Source organism: Colobus angolensis, unplaced genomic scaffold (assembly GCF_000951035.1).
Source record: "Colobus angolensis palliatus isolate OR3802 unplaced genomic scaffold, Cang.pa_1.0 Scaffold181, whole genome shotgun sequence".
In the NCBI taxonomy this organism is placed as follows: Eukaryota; Metazoa; Chordata; class Mammalia; order Primates; family Cercopithecidae; genus Colobus; species Colobus angolensis.
The window spans coordinates 5,594,711-5,619,301 of NW_012114944.1; the positions used below are offsets into that span (position 1 = coordinate 5,594,711).

Consider the following 24,591-nt stretch of genomic DNA (forward strand, 5'->3'; position numbering starts at 1 on the left):
ACTGGTTAGGAATCAATTGCAAGAGTTCACCTGGAGCAATGACAATACCAGTGTAAAGGTAAAGGACAGCTGAGAGATATTTCTGGGGAAGTATTAGCAGAAATTTGAGGAAGATGGAGTCAAAGATAAGGAATATTGTCTTTATTCTGCATAATTGGGTGTCAGTGATACTGTTAACATAGATTGGGAAGCACAAAGTCAATTTGGTGGGAAAGATAGATTTTCCATCATTTTTCTGAATTGTTCTTATTTGTCTTTCCCAGGAGTTTCTGCTTGCAGTTCTGTCTAGGTTTAGTTCTTTGTTCCTGATCAAACCATGATTTTGGGGTTGTTTATCTTTGAATTATGGTTTCCCTGAAATCTAGTTTTAAATGAGAAGTTCCTAGATCACACAATCAGAATTGGAATGGTAAAGGACTCAAGAGGCCAACCAGTCTAATCCCTCTACTCTTGCCCCAGTGTCTCAAATAAATGGTCTTTTAACCTCTTTTGGAACAATTACAGCACAAGGATATTGATACTTAAACCATTACATTTGGAGGGTCTAACTCTTAGAAGAGTTAGAGTTAAAAGTATCTGCCCTATAATAACTTCTTTTTGGCACTTTTAGCCTCTAAAGCTACATACAGAACAAATTTTGTCTTCTTTCCATATGAAAGTTTTTCAAGGTTTTGAAACCATCATCCTTCCTCACTCTATCCCACCCCACCATATTTTTTCTCTTCAGAACCCTTGCTTCTTTTGCATTCCTTCTATAATATAATTTCTAGGCTTCTCAATACTGGCTTCTTACTCTGCTTATGTTCCATATTCTGCATATTTTCTTGAAATGTGTTACCTAAAATAGAATGCAGTAAATTGAATTGCTTCTGGATGCCTCTAAGTTAGAAGAAGCAAAATATTTGAAGTTTCTGGATTAGGTATCTGTACAATATTAATATACTCGCAAACAGAAGGAAATAATAGAACAAGAATCCCAAAATATCTGTTGTTTCAGAATCAATATTTATTCAACTATTGTAAACTAATAATTGCTGAATCCAGTGCAGTTTCTAAAACCTATACATGTATGGTTACATAAATATATACACTTGCCAAAAGTCATTGATCTGTACACATAAAATGTGTTTTAATGTATATAAATTATACCTCAATAAAGCTGATTTTAAAAAACAAACCACACATGTACAAAGTTCTTACTCAATACAAACACATTTCTTTTCTACTGGGATAGGCACATAAAAGAAATATTAAAGGTTTGTGACCATATGATAGTTACATGTTTGATTACATTATGTAAGCAGCTCATAACCTCTAATCTAAGGGAAATTTGTGCAGGAAAACTCTGGCTGTACCCACAGCTCTATACAAATGTCCTATTTATAATAATCTGTATAAGTACATGAGACAGAATGCTAATAAGCAAAAGCTCAAAGGAGAACCCCTGATTATTATTCCCAGGGTGACTAAGTTCTCATGACCACATGGCCAAGGATTCACAGAAGCTCTATTTAGGCACAGAATGACCTGGGAACATAACCAGAGTGACCACATCCTTTCATTTTCATCACATGGACATGATGGCATCTAGACAAATTAACCCTGTATTTAAGGAACACTTTCTATGTGCGTAGCACTGTGCTAAGCTCAATGAGGAACAGGAAAAAGCATTTAGAAAAACTTACAAGATAGTAGTAGTGGTTGCACAATATTGTGAAGGTACTTATTGCCACTAAATTGTACACTTCAAAATAGTTAAAATGCTAAATTTATGTTATATTTATTTTACCACTATAAAAAGAACTTACAAAGCCATTGACAGATCAAGATATAGTTCAATAAATGTTAATAAATTAATATCTACTAGGTACCCTGCTCTATTTTTCTTCAACCTTTGTTGTTCAAGTGCCCTATTCTCTTCCTATAACTTTGTAACTAGCTCTATTTCTAATCAAGGAGAATTTAAAGAACCCTAGGCCAGTAGTTCAGTAACAACTCACCCTTGCTGCTGATCTGTTTTGACTTCTGCCTTTTGCCTTATTCCCTGTGGTTTTTGTAATCCAGTTTTACTCTGGAAACATAAAAACTGGTTGCAATGGATTAGATCAGATTCCTTCATTTATTACCTACGTGACCTTCAGGATGTTATTTGACAGCAATGAGCTTTATAACATTGATGGGAGGACTAAATGAGATAATGTGTATTATTAAGTACTTCCCATTCTCTTCCCTTCCACTGACCCCAACTGCATTCCCACTTTTATCCTTCCTTTATTTTGATTCCTTGTTTGGCTCCTTGCAAAAATTCTACTTTTTCCATCACTATTATCCTTAGGCTAAATTTTAGTACTGGAATTCCTTCAGTACCTTTCCAACTGCTGAATCCTTTGATAGCAACATCCTACATATCTACTCTGCTTGTTGCTTACTCAAGGCCAATATAACCACTTATTTTGCCTATATATCATAGTATTTGTAAGTTTGTTTCTGGGCCTTTTTGTGTATATGATTGTATATGATTAAGGAGTATATAGAATATATCATAGGAGTTTAGAACCAGAATAGCTCAATGTGAACAGGATTGGTCAAGATCTAACATTAGAACTTGGCCTTGAAGGCTGGCTGGAATTTAGAGAGGAATAAATGGAAGTACCTGGAGTTTTGGTATTAATAAACTCATAGCTTTCCAAGAACCTTAAACTTTACAACTACTATTGGAACTCTCCAAGGAAGACCATTGTTAATGATATAAATGGATTTGGGGATTAATTTTTGAATGTATTATTATTGCTTGACATAGAGGATGCTAGGCCTACAAGTGTCCCCAACAGGCATTCAAGAACAAAACAATTCATTGGTTTTGAATTTATATTCCCAAATTGTATTCTGCTTGACAAGTATAATAAATCACAGTTTATACAGAAACTTAGGTACTCCTATGGCTGTTCATCAAGATTTGTTATGTTCAGGCCAATAGGGGGACTTAATTCAATGTTCTTTAAAATGAAATCCATAGACATATTCTTAGAGTCATTTGAGAATTTTTTTTTTCTGTAAAAAGGGGTCTATATATTACTCTAGCTTGAGAAACACTGCAGTGTAATGAGCTAAACACTTAAATATGGTTTAGCTCATTGTTAAAGGAATGCTGAGAACATATATGGGGTGCCAAACTATAAAATGGCAGGCATGGAATTTGAAGATTGTAAGATGTGGGAGGCCTAAGCAGATGAAAATAAACATGAACAAATCAGAAGCAAAACCTCAGGGGAGATTGATAGTTAGAGGTGAGGAGGCTCCTGCACCACCGTTAATGTTTGGAGCTTGATTTCACAGGCTGGGGCAGGGTTGTATATGTATCCTTTGGTCCCACAAAAAGAGCCAAGGACATAGTGGACAGGTAGTGACCCAATTCAGCTCTGTATGGAGTCTAGTTTGGCATTCTACTGATGGTGATTGACAACTCTGTGACAATAGTTTGCTGGCTAAATGTAACCTTTATGGGGGTCGGTGAGTCCTTAATCAAGAAGCAGAATTTGAAGATATGGGCAAAGTTTGAAGTTGCAAACCAAGCAAAGTATGGACAAGAGAAAGGCAGATGTCCACAATCGCGGGGTGGCTATTGATCCCAGGATAAAGGCTGTCTGCCCTCTGCCTTCTCCCCACACCCCAGCCCCATATTTTTGCATGCTTTCTGATGGCATGAATAATTACTTACAGATGTGGGCTACTCCCCAGGGTGGGATGGGCCTCATCAAATGCTGGTGATTGCAATGATGGGGAACTTTGTAGGTCAAATAATTAGTGATCTCAGGATTGTTTTTTTCTTGTGGTTGCTTCAGTTATTCCAAATGATTTTTATGAAAAAATATTTAAATTGTATTAAAATTTTGCTTTAATTTTAAAAAGTCACAGAAATACAATATCCAACCCTTTTTAAAGGAAGGAACATTAAAAAGTATTTCCCTGAGGCTTTACGACTAAACTTGGGGTATAGAAATGGCAATAATCCTGGCAGGCTCCCCCCTCTTGCTGCAATTATTTTGGGGCTGAAGAAAGGGAGACACATTGACTGTTTTTCCTCTACCTGTCAACTCATCAACATATGACGGCTGATGATAGAGTTTTAAGCCTGTGATTTATCTGCTAGCATAGACTGTTTCAGGCAAGAGTGGAAAGTGTCGGGGGTGTCCTAAATAGAAACAATGATAGGGTGTCAGAAATCTAGACAAGTTGTATATTATTTGTGTTGGAACTTTTTCTTCTATGGGTCAGAAAAAGAAAGCTGACTTAAATAAGTTTTGCTACTGAGGAAAACAAAAATTGAATGAATGAATGCTAAAATATACCTAATGTTTTCATGTCCTAGAATTGTCAAGATTCAAAAGAAAAGGTTAAATATATTTTTTTGATAGAAAGATGAGAGTTAACACTTCCTTGGGGAAATCAGGATGAATTTTTCTATTTTTCCCCCTCACACTTTGCAAACACATTTTATCCCCACTTCAACTCTATGAAGGTGTAAGTATCATCATTCTCACGTGATAAATGAGAATACTGACACCTAGAGAGCTTGAGTAATTTGTCTAAGAGCACATAGTGGCATTTGCTGAGATATGAACACAGATTACCTGACTAAAGGTGATGCCCTTGATCTGAGCACATATAATAGTGGTTCTTAAAGTGTGAGAATTGTGGACTGGCAGCATCAGCATCACCTGGGAATTTACTATCTCAGGCTTCATGTCAGGCCTACTGGATCAGAAATGCCGGGGATGGGGCCCAGCAATTTGTGTTTTAAGAAGCCTCCAGGTGGAAGACTGAGAACCATTGTTAAACTTGTCTCTGACAGAGACAATCAAAGGAAAACTGATAAGGGACTTTCTTAGGGATTGTGTTAGAGATGTCAGGATAGTGGTGGAGAATATTGGAATGAAGGGATGCCACAATGGCGAAGAAAGACATATTTTGTGTGTGAGAAGGGAAGGAATATCAATAATGCTAAGAGGAAACAAACATGGGAAAAAATAGCTGTGTGGTTTGGGCTTCATGTTTTCAAATGAAATAATGGTTGGAATTAGAAAAGTGTTATTTGTATCTGCCTCAATATAAATGAATAGGCCAGTTATATAAGGGCAATCAAACTCTTCAGGATTAAAGTTGAATTATTTCACCCTCATTGTAGGTGGCATCTATCTAGGATCAAAGAGAGATTCTCTTTTTTCTGCACATTAAAAAAAAAAACCAAAATAGTCTGTAAACTGTGATAGTTGATTATATGTTGGCTTATACATTTGTTGTTTATACATTTGTGATTGTTGGTTTATACATTTGGTCTATACCATTAAAAGCAGTACTTGTTATATGTAAATTCTATCTAAGTAAAGTTGAATTAAAAATGGGAATGTGTTCCTACAGCAAGTAATGAGTTCGTGTCACTGGAGGTTTCTGAGCAGAGGTTCAGTAACCACTTCTCAGGAATGTTTTAGTAGGGCTTCGCACATCAGAGAGGAGACTGACCTGATGACCTCATCATTCCTTCTACCCAGAGATTCCATGAGTCATAGTTGCTGTTGTGCCAGCACAGGTGTTGCCATTTTATGTAGAATGCTTTATTAATATATATGATCTGAAACATTTTAAACTGTCATGATTTTACAATGTGTTAAGATATACAGGTATAAAGCACAGAACAGTGAATTCATTCACTGTTCCCTACTGCATATTACAAATGGAAGGATCTCATAGTAGATCAAACCATATTGTAGTCTTGTTCCGGAAACATCACAATTTGTATTTATTGGACCAAGGGCATTTTACTACTAAGGTAAATGTGCCTGATTTAAACTGAATCCTCAAAGAAGATAAGTTAGGGAGGTGTTTTGGGGTTTTTTTTTTTTTTCCCGTCAAACCCAACATGACATGTAAATGCTTATTTGGATTTTTTTTTTTTTCTGGAAAGTAGATTCATTTGGAGAATAATATGTTTGTATGTTTGAGTGAATTTTAGTGTGAGATGGTTTTTGCTGTAAAGTTGCCACCCTTTTATTACCTAATAATTAAGACCCCCCCTTTTTTTATGAAAGTTAATTGGTCCTTTCGACATGGCTTATCAGATGCTATTAATGAACCACTATTAAGACGGCAAGGCTGCAGTACCCGGGGCCCTGATTACAGGAATTAAAATAGTGTGTGTTGACTCCCTGCTGCTCCCCAGCAGGACCGCTCGCTCATAATTCCTTTGCATCTAGTCTCAGCAGGAGAAGATTGACAGCATTGCAGACCATGTCAACAGTGCCGCTGTGAATGTTGAAGAGGGAACCAAAAACTTGGGGAAGGTAAGATTCTGCTCCTGCTGACAAATCAATGGTACTCTGGCTCCCAGGAATCTCTAGTATTAACCCAATTGATCTGCTCTCGTCAATGTTGAGGGAACCAGCAATTAAGGAAATAAGGAAGAAATGACACATAGGCAGTGCAAGAAATCAATGTTGTAATATTCTACTCTAAGATTCATTCTATCAGGAGAGGAATTTCTTCAAAGAGAGAATAAACTGTAGCCCTGCTATAAGGTATTTGGTGTTACCAGGAAATATTTGCAGAGGGTGAAAGTGTAAGTATGTGACAGCACACAAAGAGTGGGACCATCTATTTTCCCTAGGATGTTGCTTTTAACCCCAGGCACACAGCACAGAATAATCTCTGTGCAACATAAAAGCTTTGGGGGAAATCTGTGGCTGCCGAAACAGTTTAAATAAGCCAGCTAGATAGTTAGTGAATTGATTGTTTTGCAAGTAAAATCAATTTGTAGCAGTCCACTCTTTTTAGCTCAGCTCTCTAAGTTCTGAGATCTGGAGCAATTGCTGTACCTGTGGAATACTTTCTTTTCCCCCCTACAAGTACAGTCTCTAAGGTTAATTATGTACCAAGAGTTAAAGAGGCATTGCCAGGAGTAATGAGAGGAAAACGCACATCACCACAGGCAGATATTCTCAACTCAATTTCTAAATTGAATTTTTTTTTTTTTTTTTTAATACAGGCTGCAAAATACAAGCTGGCAGCTCTGCCTGTGGCAGGTGCACTGATCGGAGGAATGGTAGGGGGTCCTATTGGCCTCCTTGCAGGCTTCAAAGTGGCAGGAATTGCAGCTGCACTTGGTGGTGGGGTGTTGGGCTTCACAGGTGGAAAATTGATACAAAGAAAGAAACAGAAAATGATGGAGAAGCTCACTTCCAGCTGTCCAGATCTTCCCAGCCAAACTGACAAGAAATGCAGTTAAAAACCAAACTTCAGGATTATTGGTGCCAACATGTGTATCCTAATGAGGACCTGTGCTGCTGTTGGACCCTCCGTCACCTTTTGGAACACAAGTATATCAAGATGGTGGCTACTGATGTTCACGTGGGATTGAAGTGTGATAAGTGGATATATTTTGTTGTTTGCTGGGGTGTTCATGGAGATGTTAGAGATTGAGGCCCTGGGCTGAGGATGTATAATGTATATCAGGTAAAGTTTGAAGACTGCCGAGGAGCAGATTTTCTCCCTGGAAATGTGAAAACTGAACCTCTAACTCTGATAAGGACTTGAGATGTGTAGAAACATTGGGTTATGGAAGACTAGTTTCTTCCATAACCCTGAATTGGAGACCTTAAGGCTAAGTGTAGATTACTGAGGTTTGTTAGCAAGGAAAAGAATAAGAGTTCAGAAGCCTTTGTTACCGGATAGGGAAATCAGGGCCTAGTGAGGAGCACAGGTGGACTGCATAATGGAGTCCATTGGCGAACCCTGTTGCCGTTTGGTCCAACTATATTTTCTGGTGAAGGAAATTAATGATGTAAGAAAATGAAAGAGGCTCAACTTCTCTTCCCAAGATGATCTGGCTTCTGAACTCTTCCTCTGCCTCTCTTTAAATGAATAACACAATTTCAAATGGTAGGAGACTTATTAAGCCAGTCACCAAGCTTGGTCTGTCAGCCTTTCTCCTAACACCTCAAAGATCTTGTGCCCTGTGCCGTCCCTCCCTTGTAATTATGAAAAAGTTCTTTGGTTTTTGGGGTGAATTCTCCCTATGTATAATGAGGAATTCTCTCATAACCTTTTTTGTCTCGTCTCTCATCTCTGTTCATCCCTTCCTATAACCTCTAGGTAAAAAGAGAAGAAAAAAAGAAATTTCCAGATATTTTCAACATTGTTAGAGTTTGGGCTAAAATGAGCAAGGAGAAAAAACCACCAGGAACATTTCCTGGGGCATGTTCCACTTTTGAGGGGTGATATATCTGCCAGAGAGGGGGTATCTGACCCAGTCTTCTTTTCAGCTGGTCTCGGGGGGGGGAGCTGAGAACTCGTTTGCTACCTCATTTCTGTTACTACCGTCCTTTTCCCCAGACTTTTTATCTCCTATGCATCCCTTTGCTTTCTATTGCTGCTGTTTCTTCCCCAAAATGGCGTACCCGTGCTTACCTTTCTCACATTCTGGACAACGATGAACAAAGACCCATGCAAGACTCAGACCCAGGGAAGGGTGTGGTGCTAATCTCAACACCTGACATTCACAGCAAGCATGGTCCAGCCCAACCATGTGTCTATCTCAAACTGTAGAAAGGCTTTACATTTGGAAAAAAAGAATTTTAAGATTATAGGCAGCTTCCCTCTGTTCCCCAACTCATTTAAAATAGGAGGGAATCACCTTTTGCCTTACTTACTCTTTTTTTCTGAGCACAGGAATGGGCACCTACACCCCAGGTGGTGTGAGCTGTCTCTCTGCCAGGAGTTAAGGTTCATCAGGGGATTGGACGGTTTATCACTGCTTTCTTTCTGAGTTTACTTTTAGTAACTTTTCTTGATGGCTACCTTTCATGTCCCTGCCTAAAGAGACTTTCTCTTTCATACTTCTTGAATCTCATCAATGAATTCCAGTGAAACAGCGCCATTTCTTAGTATCATTAAATAACTAGAAAGTATCAAGTATTGCTCTCTGCTGCTTTATATCATTAACATATTAATAATACCAAGAAGGAAATATTTGCATAAGTGTCAGATTCTGATCCAGTGTCTGATACTGGACACCTGTGAGGCTGGGATAATTACTTTTGAACTACACCTTTTCTCTAGTTTCTGGACCTTTCTCTGTCCCTTTAACACAGGGTGGTCAAACCTGAATGAGGATCAGAACTCACCCAGGCACTTACTAAAGCAAGATTCCTAAACCTCTGTTCCAGGGGTAATTCTGACATCACCAGTCCAGCATAGTCAGCTGAAATTATAAATCTAAGATACAGTTACATCAAGATTCAGCTGTGTCATTTAATTCTGAAACTCCCAGTATTCTACCCTTCTTCATCACTGCATATTACCCCACTCTTCCACCCCAAATGGGCTATCCTTTCAGCCCACCAACTTAGTGGCAGCACTAGGGATTCATTATAAGGTAAGCCTGGTTTACATAAGGACCTGAAGGAGAAAGGAAGCCTGTATTTGAAGCTCACACTTTGTATTGGTATCTCTCAATTTTACTGAGCCAGTGTGGAACACCACTGTATGTATTCATATAAGCCCTTGACTTTTACTGCTCATCAGGATTGGAATATTACTCTAGCAGTCTTCACATATAGGCAAGTTATAGTACTTTTAAAAAGTATCTCATTCCCCTATAATGGAACCTAATAGCCAACTTTTTCATAGAAATTGCTAGAAGAGTTTGATCAACTATGAACAATAGTGTTTATAAGCATAAAATAGTCAGTATGGCACAGAAACCAATCTTAAAATTGAATTTAATGTTTTATCATATCAGATTAAATATCTTCTCCAATTCATGTCTTATTTTTACTACAACAAGTTAGAAAGTGGGAACACTTTGATTAAGGTCTTAAAATTTGTGGGCCCTCATTTGGATAAAGGCAGCAATCCTAAGGACTTTTTTTTTTTTTTTTTTTTAAACCTGAGAATTTCTCTGTAGAGCAGAGATTTTCAAACCTTTTGGCTGTAGCCCACAGTAAAAAACGCATTTATATCAAAACTTAGAATATGCCTAATGAACATTATGTACCATTCTGATGCTTTTTATTGTTTCAGTTTTTAAAATATGCCAGTTGCAACCCACTAAATTGGTATCTACCAATGGGTTGCAACCCTTAGCTTGAAAAAAACACTCTCACAGAGGAACTGGAATTTCTTGAATACCTTCTGTTTGCCAGGCACTTCACCAGGCATTTTACAAGTAAGGAAACTGGGCCTCAGAGAAAATAATTTGCAGAGGTTTACTCAACTACAAAGGGGTGAAGCCAGGAATGTTAACTAGGTCTGTTGAGCTACAAAAACTGTTTTATGTCTTTCATACTATACTGCCTCTATACAAAATTGAGATGGGGGTCGGGGGCAGGGGCTCATGCCTGCAGTCCCAGCACTTTGTGGGGCAGAGGCCAGAGGATCACTTGAGCCCAGGAGTTTGAGACCAGCCTGGACAACATAGTGAGACTATGAAAAAAATTAAAAATTAGCTGGGTGTGGCATAGCACACATCTGTGGTCCCAGCTACATGGGAAGCTGAACTAGGAGGATCACTTGAACTCAGGAGCAGCCTTGGTGACAGAACAAGACCCTGTCTCAAAAAAAAAAAAAGTGGATCATCCATTCTGCTTTACCAAACAGGCTTTGCAATGACACTTTCCATTCATTTGCATCTTTTTAAAAAACTTCTGATTCCTCACCGAGTGTCCAGCAGCCTCAAAGTTTTTAATGGTAGCTGATGCAGACATACACAGTGTTCAGTTTGGCCCTTAAACTATAAAATCAAGAGTATTTCAATCCCATCCACCTGCCTACAAGTTTTCTTAATGTTTACTGGTTATAACCATTGTTTAAACAGTGCTTTTTATGTAATTTAAAAATAAACTTTAATGCTTTTTAAAACAAATTTATCATAATTCACAGATCAGATGATTATCCTTTAACATGATACCCTTGGGAAATCATGTACTTACTGTAGTGATGCTAGTATTAATATTACTTAGACTAATTTTGAAACTGTTCTTTCAGCATTGCCTCCAAAGACATTTTGCAGACCATCCCAGAAAGGGGGGTACGATGGTGCTGTGTAGAACTGGCTAGAGTTCCTGGAGGATTCTGAGGTTATACTGAAACTCAGTGCTGTACAGGGAGAATTCCATGAGTCCAAAAACCTCCTTTTGTGGGCTGCCTGCCTCCTGCCCTCCCTTAAGTGCTCTAAGATTTTTGTACAGGAGTAAGAATCAAATACTGGTAACATTAATCACAAGAAGTTGAGGAAACCTGTAATATAACTATAGAACCTTTTTCTTCCATTAAAGTGCAGAAACCAAACCATGCTTTGTGTTAACCTTAGATATGAAAGGTGTTTCTCAGGGTCCCCTTTGTCCTTCCTTGCTGCCACATGAAATCTTACAAGGAAAGATGAAGAAAAGCCTGGGGGGAAAGTTCTCCTGGGAAACGAGGTGTTTTTCTTGTTATAAAGTAGAATGTGGCTGTGGTTCACAGGTACTTAACGAATGTTAGGTAATGTTCTTAAGTAATCAGAGGCCTAATAAAAGGTAGGGGAGTTTCTCTTCTAGCCTAAATTAATATTAAAAGTTTGGGGGTATTTTTTGTTTTTAAATTAATACTTTATTGTTTTTAACAGGTGCTTCTCACAATTTACATTCATTAATTTGATGCCCTTTTACAAATAAACTTCTTAGGTATTATAAACAATCAATGTAAAGGATCCACATGGTATGTATCCACATTGCTACTCTCATATAGAAATGGGAGATAAGAAATATATCTCTGCAATATTAAATTGAAAAAAAAAACCATAAAAGGTGTCAAAGGCAAATGATTTGTTCCAGATCACAAAACTAGTTGGCACAAGAGATAGGATTATAACCAGGGTCTAAGAAAAAAATTCCTGAAGGTAATTTCACTGAGTGTTATGCCATATCAAGTTTCCTGCTAAGGCTCGAGGTGTTTCAGACTAGCTTTAACATTCCAAATCAGGCAGTAGCTACAATGGAAAGATAATTGGATGGGGAATCCTGAGATCAGAGTCCTAGTTTGGCTTTGTCCCTTGTAGCAACATTTTTTAAAATCAGGGGCAGCTGTCTTCTCCCTTCCCAGCCATGAATCTTCCAACCTTAGTGGTCACCAACTTGACTCCATTCCTTACATCAAGCCTTGTCCTGTCAATTCTCCCTTAAATGTTTGTTGCATCTATTTCTAAATATATCCATGGCCATCACTCTAGTAAAAGACTATTACCTCACACCCCACACTTGATCTTCCCCCAACTTTAAGTGGCTCCGTTCCTCATATCACTGCCACAAGAATTAACAACCATGCCCATCTTTCATTTTTCTGCTGAAAGATTTTCAGTGGCTCCCATTGAATACCAAATAAAGTTTGAATCCCTTAGATTGGCATTCACAGCCTTCTATGTTCTGGCCCCAGCTTTATCTCTTGAAACTCATTACTCACCATCTGACAATGCCACTAAAATATCCACAAGAGAGATTTCAGGGTTTTTCTATGGTGAAGGTTCAGACTGGTAATAAACCATGTTTACATTTTTCTGGTCTAAAATAATTTCTATATTACTTTATAATAGTCAGCTGAGGTTTGTTTAAGCTCTTGGACAAGTCTAAAACTTGTATCTTGAAGAAAATATTTTTTTCCACCCAAAGAAATTGCATTCAATTTCTTAACCTTCAAAACAATGTCAGTGTTGTCACCTGTGCATTTGATAGCTAAAGCACAAGCATTCTTCAGGAGCATAAATACTCCAGCCTTGAATGGACCATTGTCCAGCTCCTGTGAAAAACTTAATATTTGAGAAAGACATTCAACGGTATGTGTTTTCTATACACTTCACAAGTAGTTGAGATTTTCTTGTATTAAGGTTGATCACTAAAAAGATGTTTACTTGGGTTTCATTATCTAAACCCCCTAAAGATGTTTTCCATTTTATTGTTAAACACTTGGTGTTAGCAAGGGTCAGCACAAGAAAAGGCCCAATGGCAAGAAGTTCTGCAAATTCTGTAAAGCTTACTGAATCCATTTGTCATTTATGTTGCTGAGTGGTGCTCGAATAAGGAAACATGCAATAAATTTACTTACTTAACCAACATTTAACTGAAGACCTGTTGTGTGTTGAGTGCTGGGGCCATACATAGAAAAATACTAGACCTATAGACTCTACCCTTGTAAACCATTCAGGCTAATGAATTCAGATACCTAAAGCAAGTAAATCCCAGTAAAACATGGTAAGTGCCCTAAGAGAGGAATGAACAAAGTAATACGAGGGCACACAGAGTGGAGGGACCAAATTCTGTTTGGAAAAGAAGGGGCAGGCTTTGTGGAACATGTGGTATTTGAGAGTACCTAAAGAAGAATATGCCTGATTGAAGATGGAGTTATGGACGAAGGGCTCAAAACAACATGGTGGGCTCACAGAAAACTGAGAAATTAAACACACCTGAGTGATGAAGTTGGTTGGATGGAAATAGACTAGGATGTTATCTATTTAAAATTTAATACTTCCTTGTTCATAGGAATTGATGTATTGCTTTGTGTCAGATAAGACTATTACTCCTCTGAGTTCCTCATTTTGCCTTCTTGCCAGGGAAGTTAGTATTAAACTTCACATTTGGTGGAGTTCTTGGTATATGTGGCTTATTTGCCTTTCCCACAGGTTGTGCTTTCTTCCCTCTCTGCTTAAGAGATATCTGCTTAACACTGAATGCCCTCTTTGTTCCTGTTCTAATAGTCATTCCATATTTATTGAAAACCCACTGAGAAAACAGTCATGAAACTTACTTCTTAGTGTCCAAGTCCTTCACAATCGTTTTCCATCTCTACATGAATATTTCTTGACCACTGCAATTCAGTGGCTCCAGTTTTCACTTACGGTTAATTCTGCAATGTTCTCGAACTTCAGAGGGGTAAAATTCTTTCACTGGTGGTGGTGTGATCTCCCCAACTAGACTGTAATCTGCTTTCAGGGCAGGGATCATATCGTCTTCTTTGAGTACTTCTTGCCATGAAATACAGTGATGAGAAGGAAAAAAGAAACTACATTCCGGTTAGTGATTGTTAGATGATGAGTGATGAGGTAATAACATGTGAGTTCTGCTCTCTTTTGGGGACGTGTATTGAAATATGAAATAGCTTTCTAAGACGTATCAAATCCTTGCTTAGTACCCACTTTTGTATATTAACAGGAATGAATGATGCAACAGAAGAAATCCAGACAATAACTCCAGGACTTGGAAATCATGAATTTAAATTTTCAGAATTTGCAGATGAAGATATTTCTATCTCTTTTTCCAATTAAAAGTCATGACTTGGAAGAGAGAAGATATAGGACCTGAATCACTGAAGAAATACTGTGAGAAAATTTGGACTGACTTATCTTCCATCCTACCTTAGGATTGCTAGGTCAGGCCGGGCGCGGTGGCTCACGCCTGTAATCCCAGCTCTCAGGGAGGCAGAGGCGGGAGGATAGCTTGAGCCCAGGAGTTCGAGACCTGCCTGGGTAATACAGCGAGACCCCGTTCTCCACAAAAAGGAAAAAAAAAAAAAAAAAAAAGGATTGCTAGGTCAGAATAGCAGGAATCCAAGAAGGATGGAAAGTATGAAAGAGAAAGATTAAAACAGGGTGCAGCAGCAGGAATGTAATGGCCGTGTCAAGCAAGCAGGTATTGCTATTGGGCAAGGGCGGGGCTGAAGAGGTAAGCATTTGACAGGATTTGAACCTGGGTCTCGAATGCTAAGGTTCATGTACTTATTCCAACAAACAGCTGCTCAATTAGCTGACAGGAATGAAAAGGAATCCAGTGGCATTTACTAGTTCTCCATAGTTCCCTTTCTTTCCTCTATAGGTTTTAATGTTCATAACAGGTTGCTGCCACTTACCAGGGTACACTGGGGGTCAACAATTCAGGATGTCCTTAAGTCTTCCTCCTTCCTACCTTGACCCTTGCTATCTCACAGGGTGGTTATGAGGATTAAAAGACTAAATTCATGTTCAGTGCCTATAATAGTGCCTAGCTCCTAGTAACTGTGCAAATGTTAGTTGCTGTTACTGTTATAATTGTTACCATTTTTTCCCCAAAGTTGAAAGGAAATGCACATTAATTTAAAAAAGGTATCGTGTACCTACAAGAAGTGTTAGGGAGACACCTAAAATGAGTGGAGACTTGAGAAATATACTAAGAATCCTTAAAATGGTTTTTTAAAAAGGCTTTATTAAGAAGACTGTTCAAAGATGACAGATGCCTGGTAGAAAGTGCATCTTTCTCATCTTTATTAAGAATGATATCCAAACATAAAAATATGTAAGATCTGGTTAGGAGCAGGGTGATCATACATCCCAGTTTGTCTGGGACAGTCCTGATTTACATCTGTTGTCCTGGTGAAATTATTACTAATGTTCCCTTTTCATCTCAATGTCCTGGTTTGGATGAAAAAAATTACATGGTCATCATAGTAGTAAGGGCAATGAAAATAAGTGTGGTGTTATCAAAAAACAAAGAGTATCTATATTTAAAAAGAATTGATCATTTCTAGGCTCAGATAAAAAAAAAAAATCCCAACGTTAGTGGGAAAGTATACATGCAGGTTAAATTACTACCAGTAATTGTGAAAATCAAGAAAATAGAAAATGTTCCAGAACACTGAGCTTGGGCAAAAGGCTAAATTTAAGGGGTAAAAGCTGAATTCCAGAAGCCACACACCAGGAAATTTACCTTTGAATCCCGGAAAATTTCTGAATGGACACTTGTGTTTTAAATCAGAAAGCCATGCTCATTTTGAAGTCAGAATTGATCACTCAGAATTGATGACCTGTTCTATTTTCCTTTGCTGTGTGCATAGCCAGGAATGCCATGTTCGATTCCCCTTCCTGGGCAGTAGTCAGGGCAGGAAAACAAGGCGTCAGAATTCTAAGATTGATATAATCGTATGTAGGCAAGTTTATACAGGGCACCAAGACAGTAGGCATGTGGATTCCTCCCTGGCAGCCGTGGCAGTAAGTAAAACACATGGGACATGTTGTTATTACCTGAGAAGACTAGAGCTGTGAGGAAAACACAGCTCAGCAATACCTAATAATACTTTTTATTACAGTAAGATAATAGAATAATGATAGTCTTTTATTAATAACAATTCTCCTGGAGAAGGGCCTGATGTGCTTAGGAAAGTATAGCTCTTTCTGAGCAAGAAAGCACTTCTAGGAAGGCTCCCAATTCCCAAGGCTGTACACACCTCCATATTCTCTGCGACTAACTCACATCCTAGCACCTACAACATTCCATTATTTACACATCTATTTTGCTCCTTCACTCAACTTTCAGCTCCCTGATGGTAGGTACGGTCTCCTTACTGTTAGATCTCTAGCCTGGAAACAGTAGATAATGCTTGCTGAATGGCAGATGGTGTTTTGAAAACCACAACAGGGCTATTTTGTCAAGTCTGTTGCTCCATGAGACCAAGATAGGGTCAGGTTTACCTCACAGCAAATGTGGAGTTCAGAAATTTTCCAGCACCTCTGCAGGACTCTGCATTACCCGAGAGGGTATTCAAGTGTCATTCTGATAGTCATGTATCTCTGGCTTGGTGTGCACTATAAGATTTTAATCTATTCTAGACAAAAACTCTTAGGACCCCAAAGCCAGATTCGGATACAGGATTAAAGGTGACTAGATTCACCTAAACACGTATTTATGATGGACAGAATCATCAGATAATTGAGATTTGCAGATTAACCAGTAGAGCTCATTCCACTTGTGGTGATGCTTTCTTATTCTTTATTCATTTGCTCACATACTTATTATTTAATTTGGCTTTTTTTTTTTTCCATCAGAGATTTCCTGAGTGCCTTCAGTGTCGCAAGTGCTGGGATTACAAAGATAGAGGAGTTTGTGCTTTCAGGGCATTCACACAGTAATAAGAGAGATACATGTACTTCTAACTCTTGAGACTGAGTACTCTAAAATCCATAAAGGACTGTGGGACCACAGGGATTGACAAATGTTATTAGGCACTAAGGATGAATGGGAGGAATTTACTAAGCAGGGTTGGGGGAAGGGGGCATTTTAGAGAAGCAGTTTGTAAGCTGCACTGTTCCTCTTCTGGTGACTCTAAAACCTATTGTTTAAGGGCAGGCCAGCCTTTCCCCAATGTGTTCTTCAAGAGGGAAGTTGGATGCTTGCTTCAACAGAAGGCTGGGTTTGAGTGAGCACATGGATTCATATAGCTTCCCATTCTGATTTGGTACAATTAAATTACCTGGGAAATAACTTTAAATCCAAGAAAGCTAGTAACTGTGGTCATCTAGATTCTGAGTAAAGTGTTTACAATATGATGTTATTTAAAACAAAGTGAATTAGTAAAAAGTCTCAAATATAGAAATATTTTATAAATATAATTTTATTACTTGGAAATACATACAAAAATTCAAACACAGCTAAAAAACAGTTGCTAAGCAGAGGTCCTATCCAACCTGGTTTAATGAACATAAAGTTATCAGCATAAAACTTGAGTCCTGAAACACTTATGGTATTCAGGGTCTTTAAATAAAAAGAATTGATCATTCTTTAAAAACAGGTAACTGTTTAAAAACAGGTAACTGTTTTGTTCTTTACACCTATTTAAATCTTTCCCCCAAATACAGAGTTCTAACATTTGTTTGGTTCATGAGGTTTTATTTTAGAAAAATAGCTAAAGCTATTAGCTAATTATTTGAAAACTGCAATATGTTTCCCCATTTCCAGTCTTCTGTCACCTTACATTCTCCATAGTTCCTCAAAAATTTCCCACTAGTTGTTAACAGAAAGCATTTGCAACCTCCAGTAGCTCTCTAGGATACAGAAGTGTGGGTCTAACAATCTTGAAATCATTTAAGGTGGCAATAATTTTTTTTTATTTTTCATTTTTGCAATTTCATGTCATTTTATTTTGGTCCAGCCATATCTCCTTGTAGGAGAAAAAAAACTGAGTTATTCTGTTCCTCCTGTCAATTCATTACACTACTTTATCCATTCTTTTTGCCCTCAGGTTTAAAAAAGAAAAAAAAAAAAAAGCCTTCTTGACAACCTTAGCATTTTCTATAAATTTAAGCTTATTGTGAGCTTGAACATTTCAAACATTTTTATATTTCACTCTCCTCTAACTTTTGTCATGCCAGTTTTCCCTTCTTTTGCAAATGATCTTTGACAACCTGGCTTCATCAGAGAGCTTTGAGATGCTTTAGATGCCCATTCTCTATCTTATTGGCTAGGTTCTTTTAACTTAAAAAATAATAATAATAATTTGTAGAATATCATCTAAAAGTTTTCACAATTTGAAAAACTGGAAAAGGTAGCTGGCTAAGAAGCAGAAAGGCCTCCTTTTGGTTTTGGGACTCAACTGTGATCTTCAGTCTGGTCTTGCATCCTCTCTTCCCAGCTGAGAAGCCTGAGGCCCTGAGTAGATTAGATAAACCGGGGAAGACGTCTACCTGAAATGGTCTCTGATTCACGGTTCAGAGGGGAACAAGTCTAAATTTGAGACTTGCTTCCACAATATTCTTTCTCAAAGTTAAAAGTGAACATATTTCCCTGCTTGCAATCTGTTGATGGATCTCTGCTGTCTACAATATATACTACAAACCCCTTAGTCTGGTACACAAGGCCCTGTGTGACCAGCTCCCATTTCTTTTTCTAGCTTCCCCAATCCCAAATGCCTTACTGAAAGAACTTTTTTCTCTAATGCATTAGGCTGTTTCACACCTTTGCTCAGATTATTCCCTCAGCCAGATCTCTACCTCCTGAGAATACCTGTTCATCTTTTAAAAGCTCAAAATAAAAATAATGTCCTCCAATCTCTGCAATTGAGTGCTCCTTTATGCCCTCATTAACCTTTATTTTCTTCTGTCTTTACATCTATAACATGTTACAGTCATTGTTTACATATCCATCTGCCTGACTAGACTGTAAACACCTCTAGGGCAGAAATAATGCTTTATTCAGCTTCGTCAGGTACTCCAGCACCAAAAAACTTGCACTGAATAAATGTCCGACTGAAATCTGCTTCCCTGTGACTTCCTCAAATCCTAGTTCAAGCCCTGGGATTCAGATAGACAATGCCAGCCCTTCAAATATCTAAAGACTGTCCCAGTCCCAAGTCTTCTCCAAACAGAACAGCCTTAACATCCATACTTTTAAAACCTTTTTATCCAAGCTGTCCTTTCATGGAGTGTACTTAAGCTTAGTGACTTTTTATAAAATTAGGCACCAAGTCCTAATGAGTGCTGAGCCCCTCAGGGTAAAAAAGTAACCAAGGTCACTTCGCTTCTCATTCATTAACTAAATGCCTGATAGTGATATAGACATTAAATTTAGTTTCCTTGTCCTCAATGGCTTCACAGTCCAGAGAAGACAATGATAGTGGCAGGGCTAGAGCCTAAGCCCAGTATGCATGAATGCTAAATAATACTTCCTCAAATCAACTCCCTTTTTAACAGCCACTTTATCATCTTAGAGAACAGTGAACATGTACTTGTTGAGGCCTTTTTCATAATAACTACTCCTAAGCCAGCTCTCTGCAACCTCACCCCTGAATTGTACCTTTTGTTGATTATTTTTTCAAACCCAGTAACAGGATTACCATATTATTCCAGTTGATTGCATGTGCTGCTTTTGGTCCTGTGTATCTTGTTGAATGTTTGTGAATTTCCATGCTGACCCTCACAGATCTGGTCCATCATCTAACCTGAAGACCATAACTCTAACTTTATTCAGCTTACTGGCTAAAAGCAATGAGGATAACAGAACTAAGGCCCAACCTCTAGAAAGCTCCATCCTACTTTCTTATTCACAATCTGGTACAATACACTAAAATATACCCCTTATCACCTTATTAACATTTATTATTTTCAACAAAACTATGGAAACTATGGATAAATCATGCATCACTAGGAATTATAAGCTGGTTTTTAAAAATAATCATTAAATATCCATGATAAATATTTTATTTTAAAAGAATTGGAAGATGTTACATATATTACATACTACATATAATGGCACATGTCAGCCTTTTAAGCTTAAAAATAATCTTTTCCCAAACTGGGATTGATTTATACCCAAGTATAAAATGACCCTTGGCCTATAGCACCAACCCGGGCCCAGAGGAAAAGCCAATTTTGAGCCTGTCTGTCCTCTGGCATTGGGCTTCCTGATATGACACTGAGGGTCCTCTCCCTCTGGTTTTATTCCCTGGCAGTATTGAGGCCTGGCACAGGGACCCATCTTACTGTATGCTGCGGGCCTGGGAAACGAGGGAATCTAGAGGGGGTAAGGTCCTCTAACCATTTTACAGTGGAAAGAAAAGTTAAATATGTTCCTTATTCTGTGTTTTTAATTTACACAACTCTAACAAGACTCTACAAGACAGAAGGAGGTTAAAATTACCGAAATACAATTTCTCTGCTGGTTCTTCTCTTTGGAAATTGAAGTCTCATAATAGGAGTAGCCTTAAAACTCATCTAGTTCTGACTGGTAACCTGTTCCACTGTCACCTCCCTTTCCCAGATTTAGGTATAATTCATTCAGAGTTTTAAATGCCACCCATATGCCACATTTTTAGACAAACACAGAAGCTTAATAATACTTTTCATTTTCTTTTTCTTGGTTCATAAGGACAATTCCTGCCAAATGTTCTGTCTTATGACTCTCCTCCGCTTCAAAGTATGTTTAAGTTACACATTAAGAATCCAAAAAAATACCACTATGGAATTATCATAAGCAATATCCAACCAATCAGTAAAACACAGTACACAGTGTGAAAATTTTAATTTATTCCCCTCCCAAGTATCCAGAATGTATATCTCTTTAGCTTTGAGAAATGAGATACTGAAAATACCAACAGAATTGATCATATGAAAGAAAGAAAAGCACATACGACACAGGAAACATCCCTAAGTCCTCCCTACCGTAGTAGTGCAAGTTAATGGTAAGTTTCTGGCAATGTCACCTCTCTTTACATGACAGATTTAAAGTGGAGATAGGCCTCTGATTTTTATTTTTAAATCCTAGCAGGTTTTTTTTTTTTTTTTTTTGAGGCTATATTAAATGACAATGCATTTTGAGTCGGGGAGAAAAAAATTAAAAACCCAAAACTTCTTTCAGTTTATTCAAAATAAAAATACACATAGAATTATGAAAATATAGGTTTACTATTTCCACCACGTAGGTTGATGCTGCTGTTGAAAGGCTTACAAACTGTTATTCAAGTTTTTAAAGCTCATCTCGATCCCTCAATAGAGTATACCTATATTCACTGGGTGCTAGTTTCTGGAAGGAGCTCTCAGGTGGACTGCTTGCTACATCTTGGGCTTGCTACAAAAGAAAGAATAAAACATTTTTATACCAATATAGTTTATAGTGCTATAATATTTTAATAAGAGTATTTGATGAATGGTAGTTCCCCTATAATTATTTGCTTATTAATCAATAAAAGCAACTGTGTGCCAAAGCAAGAGATTCAAATGTGAAATCTTGCTTTCCTCGTTTCAAATGCTCTTACTCAGATTCTCCAGGGCAAGGTTGCCACAGGGCCATTAACTGTGGGTTTGTTTTACATTTGCTAAGGTGTGGTGGAAGGGACCAAAATACCTGACACCTGGGTGCTTTCCTAGACTAGTCTACAGAGGCAACACAACCCTAGGTTGGCTCAAACCCTTCCTTTGTGCATGACCGCTAAGAGAATTAACAGCATCCACTATGCAGATATTATCTTAGTTATCAATTACCAGGATACCAGAAATTATTACAACTTAGTTGAAATAAAGAGGAAAGCAAACACTTCAATACTGAAAGAAATTAATTTCTGTAGTTTACTTGTGTACCAAGAGTAGACAAAAATACACAAGTGAAACAAGAGCTACTTCCAAGAATTTTAAAGAAAAGGCAGTGCAGTCCATCCTCTATTTCCAAATTGTGAGCTCAAGAGCAGGCCTGATTGTTCTCATTTTAATATCCCCTGTAGTTGAAATAGGCACACAGTGCATATATTACATACTATATGTAATGGCACATTAATTCTAACAGGAAGCAATGTGTCTATAAACTTATCATTTGACTTTATCATGTGCCTCTTTCCCAATACATTTTAAATTTTTTCAGTGAGATATATGTTTGGATTAAGCTGAAATTATATTACTATAAAACAAACATACATTTGGTGCCCTCTGTTAGTACACAAAGATGAACAAATATAAGTTCACTGTCTAATGAGGAAATTGAAACAAGTCAGGATAATACAATAATGGTAAATGACATCTTTTCCTAATCTGATAAAATACTATGCAGGCCTTCTTTTCTGAGGAAAATAATCACCTTTGGGTTATAGCCGACAAGTCTGCCTCCTATAGTTGCTTAATTATCAAAAATCTGACCTCATTTTTAAAGGAAAAAGCATGTTGTTGGATTCCTCTAGGGAACTCTTGCCTCTGAACCTAATCAGACTCTTAAATAAAGAAAAACTCAGTTTTTATTTTCCTTTTATAAATAGAGGTTTTATAGGCAAAATAATGGATTTAAGTTCTGGGCATATGAAATAGAGGATTTTGGTACATATCATCTTCCCTCTCAGTATCATGGTAATAGGCATGATAGAAATCATGATCTATCAAAATGCAAATTTAGGGCTGTTTAGTACAATAGGAACATAGAAATTACTTGTAACAGAAGTTACAAGGTGGAAACAGTAAAATTCTCAGGTAAAAAAAAAAAAATAAGAGAACATAAAATTTTGATAAAACAGTTGTCAAGTATTCTAAATCACAAATGGGAAAGCCGCATTAAACCGTCAAGTTTTGAGCATTATGAATAGTGTATTTGTGAAGGCTCTTAGAATGATATAGCAGAATAACCAATCATTACTTTCTTTATAGTGTGGTCAATCTTCCAGCCACAGAGGAAGGCTTGGAATTATTGGAATCCACTGATTTCTTCACTGATTTATCTGTTTAAGATTCCTATTTCCTATTCCCATTTGAAGCCAACTGTATTTAAATCTGTTATAGCCATATTCCACAGAGGTCATATTCAGAACACTTTTATATAATCAAGAAACTACGTTATAATATTCTTTCAACTTTTCTGAAGACCTAAAACTAAAAATTAATTTAAAAGGATAATTTCTACTCAGAATTTCTCTACACAAATATTCAGAAGCTGAAGCTCAAGCCGATGCAAGAACTTTAGACTCTCTTTGAGGCTAACTGAAAAACGAAAAAAAGAATTCCCATTGAAAAATAAACAGGAGTCCTACCTCTCCTGGGGCTATATCGGTTGGGTCAGGTCCATGATGGAATTCTCTGTGCAGTTTTCCAGAATGTAAGTCAAATACAAATTGCTTGAGTTTTCCAGGAATTCTAAAACCATAGTCAAATAAAATTTAAACTGTTAAAATGGACTTACCTCTATTTTGCCAACTTCACAGTATTAAAAAAATTCTGCTAACCTACAACCCCACCCTCCTAGCACAACTATTGCAGGCCAGGTATGTGTCAAACATTTTTACACAATTGTAAGCATAGTATCCAGATACTCAGTTTTGTATTCTAATTCCTGTACTCGTTTCATAGAAAATTTTCCATGCTTATCATTAAGGCACATTATAATCTACCAAGACGCTGTACCCCAAATTCTTAACCATTTAAAATTAATGGGCACTTTATATATTTTCTTAAATTACATATATGTAACTAAAAAAAACCTTTGTTCTGCAACATCACACTAAAAATAACAGGGCTCAAAGGAAAAATAGGGGCTAACCACTTAAAACTATACAGCTTTGTAACCAAAGCACTACTATGAAGCTGTAATAAAAATATTAGCATCATCCAATGTCCACCACCATTTAAACCTAGTGTCAACCAGGTGATCCTCTGCAGCCTTAACATAAAGCTTGTGAGCCCACTTTAGAGGTTCAGGTCCTTGAGGGCATTGACTAGATAGTAAAAACCAATTTTATCAAATTAACCTGAACCAGGGCATAGCATTTTCATGATTTTTTTCCTAAACATAGGGGGAAATGTCTTCATAACTTCTTTAAACCATACATGCAACTTCATTGGATAACTTAACATTATGAAAAGCAAAGCACTTCTCAAGATCGTTAAACTAGCTTTTATTTACACTAAGAAAGGCGCTTCCTCAGGATTTTCAGCTGTTTTGTTTCGGAGGTCTTCATATACCCCTATGGCATTCTCTTTATGAAAAAGCTTATTCTGATGGCTTCAGGACATTCTGAGAATAATGATATATGAACCGACACAACTTCACTTTCTATGGACATTATTCTCTTAATTACCAATCATGTATGAGCAAATCTGCAGCACAGAAACAATGCACTGTAGCAGATAACACCATATTGAGCTAAGCAAATTTATATATGAGGCTTTCTTCTTTGTAATATTTCCTTGACTTATATACAATAAAGTAGGATTACTGGGTTAACAAATAAGAGCTTTTGACCAAGTGTGAGCAAATTATACCTATAAAACATCAGTTGGTTTTTACTATCTGTCTGTTTGTT

At 37.4% G+C, this 24,591-nt stretch overlaps 2 protein-coding genes across 4 annotated transcripts in view; one reads left to right on the forward strand and one right to left on the reverse strand.

Moving 5' to 3' along the window:
• STX17 (syntaxin 17) overlaps positions 1-10,915 on the forward strand; it is a 68,832-nt gene extending 57,917 nt beyond the window's left edge. For all 3 annotated transcript variants that reach the window (XM_011939500.1, XM_011939503.1, XM_011939502.1), the window contains 2 exons: positions 6,252-6,338; positions 7,040-10,915. In XM_011939500.1, the coding sequence (XP_011794890.1) occupies positions 6,252-6,338; positions 7,040-7,279 (327 nt within the window). In that variant the 3' untranslated portion in view covers positions 7,280-10,915. The remainder of the gene's footprint in view (positions 1-6,251; positions 6,339-7,039) is intronic.
• Positions 10,916-20,825: 9,910 nt separating this feature from the next.
• ERP44 (endoplasmic reticulum protein 44) overlaps positions 20,826-24,591 on the reverse strand; it is a 127,672-nt gene continuing 123,906 nt past the window's right edge. The window contains exons 11-12 of the mRNA XM_011939504.1: positions 23,323-23,425; positions 20,826-21,386 (exon numbers count right to left, since the gene is read on the reverse strand). Coding sequence (XP_011794894.1) covers positions 21,285-21,386; positions 23,323-23,425 — 205 coding nt within the window. The 3' untranslated portion in view covers positions 20,826-21,284. The remainder of the gene's footprint in view (positions 21,387-23,322; positions 23,426-24,591) is intronic.